The 5868-nt window shown below is 29.4% G+C and overlaps 1 protein-coding gene across 1 annotated transcript; it reads left to right on the plus strand.

The window, feature by feature from the left end:
• The first annotated feature begins 1947 nt into the window (after positions 1-1947).
• LOC133796047 (coatomer subunit beta'-1-like) lies at positions 1948-4308 on the plus strand. The gene is made up of 10 exons (XM_062233528.1): positions 1948-2079; positions 2319-2342; positions 2469-2530; positions 2621-2675; positions 2781-2817; positions 2915-3240; positions 3333-3464; positions 3549-3697; positions 3784-3852; positions 3950-4308. The coding sequence occupies exons 1-10, from the start codon at positions 2077-2079 to the stop codon at positions 4041-4043; spliced, it is 951 nt and encodes a 316-aa protein (XP_062089512.1). The 5' UTR covers positions 1948-2076; the 3' UTR covers positions 4044-4308.
• The last annotated feature ends 1560 nt before the right edge of the window (positions 4309-5868 follow it).

Raw genomic sequence — 5868 nt, forward strand, 5'->3', positions numbered from 1 at the left:
TTTTGTGAATCAAATAATATAATGTCATTTAATGCATTATTCCCTACGCACACGAGAATATCCCATAAATTGGGGGATTGGATAACAAATTATATAATATCCCTTAAACATTGAGATTTTACAACAATAAATACATTCATATGTAACCAATTAACTCAGATACGGGGTCCATTTCAACTCTGAGACTATCTGTCAATCACGAGTTCGTTATCTTACTTCGCATATGTTTATAGAAAGTATCCATTGATGAAGTCATCACATTCGAGCTTACACTTACCAAGCTCGAACCATCTCATCTGAAGATGAGAGATGCATCAAGAAATATATACAAGTGTTGACCCATGGCTTTTGCTAGCTGAGAACATAATCGAGGCTACACTCTCTTTGAGCTTCAAGGTCATTATTTATAGTAATACAGTCTGACTAAAGGGTCATATGACGACCATGCATATTTCGAGCTTACACCTAACGAGCCTAGATTTCAGGATCATAACTTCTCATGCTCGAAATCTGGGTATAGCATAAGCAAATACCAAAACTTAAATGCACTATTAAACTTAAAACTAATGAACAACATCACACAATTTATTTTTTAAGCAATAAACAAATTAACTAATTTAAAATTTAACAAAAGAAAAACGTGTTTTAAAAATTTTAATGCTATGAAAAAGATAAAATAAACTTTTTTATATTTTATGTTGTATTATTTGGTTTGATTAGTACATATTACACCTAAACTTCAAAAATTATTAACTAAACCATATATCTAAAATCTTATTTTTTTTTGGTATAAAACCAATCACTTTAAACTAATAAATTGTGATTTGGTACATGAATTTTTTTTACTTCAAAAGTATTTCATATTTGTTGTTCTTATTTTAACCAAAGAAAAAAAAAATAAACAAACCAATTTCCACATCTATATTTAATACACAATCAAGATTTATTGATTCATATAGTGATTTCAATATTGCACCTATTCTCCACCACAATCATTTTTAAAATATTTTAAATTTTGCTTGAATATTTGTGACAAACACCTACATGTAGGCCTTCTTATTATAAATGAGATCACAATCATTATTTGTTTTGAATTTTCAATTATTTGTATATTATAGCTATCTAGTTTTGCCAATTTTTGAACATATTCTTTTTTTCTTTATTTCATGTAACTTTGTCATTGTATTCAATTTTAGTTGCAAATAACTATTTGTATAGAGAAAAATTATGTAATAGTTATTCTAATATAAATTAAATTTTATCATGTACTTTGCTTATTATTATTTATATATTTACATATTTTTTTGTCTATATAAATATATTTTTTATCATAACCGCAGCTCATGCCTTGCATGAGCTTCAATCACTAGTCTATCTAAAATCTAAACATCAACATTTCATATAAAAAAAATCACCAATTAATTCAAAATGGCCAATATAACGTATGTAAATCTGTCTAATTAATTAATGGATTTATTTATTTTTTGTCAGATTAATGGATTTAATTGCCACAAAATAAGAAATCAAATCTATTAAATGTTTTTTTTTTCTTGGTCACCCACGTTGGGACAATCCATTAAAAATAAGGATGCTATAATAAAAGGTAGTCTAAGTTTAACGTATGTTGTTGACGCGTTGAATATTCTTCATTTTGTAACTTATATGCATCTCACAAGTACCTTCTTGGAGCTTTGAATACTCTATCCAACGTTTTATTATTTCTACGCACATCCCAATCTCATTATATTATCTTGTCAAACTAAATGGATATTTGATATTAACTTGTCGAGCCATCTCCACCGTTCATTCTTGAGCAAGTAAATGAATCGACGGTAGGCAAGCCATCCAATGACTCCATGAAAATTTTCTGACTCTGAAGCCATCAGGAATCTTCCATATAATTCAAAGATGATCACTGAACTTGTTTTCTTAACTAATAAGCTTTTCGATCTATATATATTCGTATGACAAGGTTTTGATCTCATAGCCATCTCCATCAATTTTCAGCATTAACTTGTTCCAAGTTCAAAAAAAAAAAAAACCCTTGGCTTTGCTAATCCAAACTCAATAACTAAAATGGTTAGTTATTCTTCTTCCCTTAAAAAAAATTGTTATTTTCATTTCACTGATGTTAGTATATATTTTGCTAAGTTTTACATTATAACTAATGTGTAAACTCTTTTTCAAATTATTTTTTTAGGCAATTAAAATCTGTAGTTAGAGATAATAATGTGGTAATCACACTTATTACAATTAGAATTTGTTTAATTGGAACTAACAAATTGTGTTTGTCACTGACTTACATGTGTGGTCTTCAGGAGAATCTAGCACTAAAAATTGAGGTACTGCAGCTGTTATTTTATATTTTAATTTTATAACTTTTTGAATTTAAGAATTTCTCTGTTTTAAATATATTTGTATTGTTGAATGCCTTGATAACTAATCTACTGATCATTATTTTTTAATAGAAAGAATTTACTCAAATCTCTGAGAGAGTGAAATCAGTAGATGTGCATCCAATTCATCCATGGTAATTACATACACACTTATCTTTGAGTTTTAAACTACATATTCATAAATATGAATTGATTACAAATGGTTAGTCTTGCTTTTCATGCAGGTTCTTAGCGACTTTATATTCTGGAACTGTTTCTTTATGGAATTACCACTCCAGAGTAAGGGGCCAAACAAGGCATTTCCATTTATTACCGAACTCTAAAACCTGTATAATTTTACTTTGTTTACCCATACTTCTAATAACTTATTGTTCACTGTTTCAGAAATTAGAAAATTCTTTCAAAGTCACAGACTCACCAGGTACATGTCACATTAGTAGTCATTACACATTCAAAACTAAGTGAATTTTTCAAAGGAGTACTAATTAAAGAGATTTTTTTTTTGGTTGCACATATAGTGAGAACAGCAAAATTCATAGCTAGCAAAAATTGGTTTGTTGCTGGATCTGACGACGGATTCATTCGTGTTTACAACTATGAAACAATGGAGAAGATCATCGAGTTCGAAGCACACAAAGACTACATAAGATCTGTGGTTGTCCATCCAAATCTACCATACTTGATATCAACATCTGATGACAAGTCTATAAAGCTTTGGGACTGGGAAAAGGATTGGATATGCACTCAAATTTTTGAAGGACATTCCCATTATGTGATGCAAGTGGCCTTCAATCCAAAAGACTCTAATATTTTCTCTACCGCCTCGCTTGATGGAACCATTATGGTATTACTTCACAGAACACAGAACTTAAGGTTTAGTTTGTCTTAATGTTTTTTTAGCTGACAAATATTCTTGGTAATGGCTCATTTTGACAGACATGGAATATTGGCTCATCTGCTCCAATTTTCACCTTGCATGGTCATTTGAAAGGAGTGAATTGCATTGCTTACTTAAATTCTGGCGATAAAACATACTTACTAAGTGGCTCTGATGACTTTACTGCTAAGGTTTTACAACTATATCAGACTCTCTTTTTATAGACATTCAGTGAGTTTAAGAAATGTAGTTACTCATAAAATTGATGAAAACAGGTATGGGACTATGAAACACAAACTTGTGTTCAAAGCCTGGAAGGTCATTTGAATAATGTCTCAGCAGTTTGTGCTCATCCAGAGCTTCCTATAATAATTACAGGCTCTGATGATGGAACTGCTCGTTTATGGCATGCTGCTACTTATGAGTAAGTTTTTTCATATTCAATCACATATATTTTCGACTTGCTGTATGTATAATTCTCTCTCTCTCTCAATTCATTTTGATTTACAGGCTAGAAAACACTCTGAATTATGATCTTGGAAGAGTTTGGGCCATTGGATGTATCAAAGAATTGAATCAGTAAGCTTAATATTTGCTTTTGTTTCTACTTGTTAATTTCCTCCTACTTTTATGGTCTCATCACATGTACTAACATTACTTCTCCTTGCACTTGCAGGGTTGTCTTTGGTTGTGACAATGGATTTTGCATTGTCAAAATGAATGGTGGAGATTCTGTAACAGGGCCAAGCTTAGAAGGAAGGAAGGAATAAATAATATTGTTGTGTGTGTGTGTTTAAAGTTGTTTGTCAATTGTTGTCTCGAACTCGGTATATGTTGTTGTGTGATATGTAAAACTTACTAGAAATAAATAATATTTCTTTCTGATGTATCTTGTTGTAATAATCTTCTAAGAGAATAATGTACAATTTTTATTTGACCAGACTACTAAGCCTAAGCTCTAATACCTGTATTAGAGTGTAATGAATGTGTAATATGTTTTTTCATATAAATAAATTCAAGACAATTACGTACCAAGTTGCATACCACTATATCAGCATCAATAAATTTCATTGAAGATAGTTTATGTCGTCGGCCTGCTTTGTCATCATTGTTGAATGTGAAGAAGGAAAAAAAAGAAATATATCAACTGGCAAGACAGATCCAAATCAATTAATGACAGTACTAATACCTCATAAGTTGGATTCTTATTTATGAGAATCCTTGTATATTAAAGACTCTTGAAAGATAGGTATGGTAAAATCACAGACAAAGATTGAATTTCTTGAAAGGAGATTGATTTATATGTATATATATTAGAGAGAAACTACTTCAACTCAAACCACATCAGCGAAAAGCAAATTTTCTAGGAAAGTAAGAAAGAAAATTTAGAAGTGTAAGAATAAGCGTGAAAAAGAGTGAGACTTTTGATTATGTGATTGGCATTCAAATGTGTAGCTTTTCTTCTCGTATAAAAGTAAATAAATGTATAAAATTGATTTTGCAATTTTTTTTAATCCATGGCTGTATTGAATGTTTTAATATATATTTTATTTCATTTCTTTGTAAGATTCTCTTTTAAATAATAATTAGGGATATTTGCAGTGAAAATATTTTAATTATTGTATTTATAACACTTAAGTACTTAAGTTATTTTTTTGACAGTAAAAATAACGTTCATCTATGTTTTGATGCAGTTTCATGTATCTGTTTGTTTTACCGTAAAATACTAAATTGCATCAAAACATGGACAGAATGTTCTTTCGCCGCTAAAAAAATAACTTGAGTACTTAAGTGCTACAAACATATTAAATTGGATACTTTCACCACAATATCCCTCATAATTATAATTGAATTTCCCTTACCTTCCCTTTAGTCCATTGCTGTAATATGTTTCAATGTTTTGCTAATATATATTTTTTTCATTTCTTTTATATTTCCCTTTGCTTTGCTTTCGTTGTTTTGAATCTGTTGCAGTGAACAAACAAATATCCTCGTTTTTTATTTAGTGTTGCTTTATTACTGATGTCGTTTTCTCCATATAAAATTCCTATCGTTATTCATAGTATTGTCGTTTTCGAATAATTATGATTTTCCAAAATAATATTTCTTTTATACAAATAATGTTGTTTTTCAAAATTATTGTCGTTTTACATGATATTTGTCATTTTTTAGAAATGATGTCGTTTCTCGCTCTCTTTTTTTTATTATTAATTTTTTTTAATGTTGTCTTATTTTTTTGTGTGTGGATTTTTTTAGTGGTGTTAATTGGATTGGAATTTGGAAATTGTGATGCTCGTATGTGAATTTGCGCACGAAAAAAAATTGCGGACGAGATGGTTTCGCATCTTTATTGGATATATGCTGGTGAAAATGATACATGCAATAAATTAAAATATTATTTGTTGACACTAATTAAAGAGTAATATTTACGAAAGTTTTTACTCACCCTTGAAACGAAAATAGCAGAGTTTTGTTTATTATAAATAAGAAAAATGTAGCTTTAAAGGGTTGAGGACGAATTAGAATATACATTAGTTATAGTGATAAAAGAGTATTTTTTTCACCCATTAAACGAAAATAGCATAGTTTTGTTTA

The sequence above is a fragment of the Humulus lupulus genome, chromosome 8, assembly GCF_963169125.1.
Source record: "Humulus lupulus chromosome 8, drHumLupu1.1, whole genome shotgun sequence".
Lineage (NCBI taxonomy): Eukaryota > Viridiplantae > Streptophyta > Magnoliopsida > Rosales > Cannabaceae > Humulus > Humulus lupulus.

What these genes read in the sequence shown, in the direction of transcription:
- LOC133796047 (XM_062233528.1), top strand. An exon ending in CAAAGTCACAGACTCACCAG is followed by an intron (nt 2,818 to 2,914) that starts GTACATGTCACA and finishes TTGCACATATAG; the next exon opens with TGAGAACAGCAAAATTCATA. An exon ending in TGGCATGCTGCTACTTATGA is followed by an intron (nt 3,698 to 3,783) that starts GTAAGTTTTTTC and finishes TTTGATTTACAG; the next exon opens with GCTAGAAAACACTCTGAATT.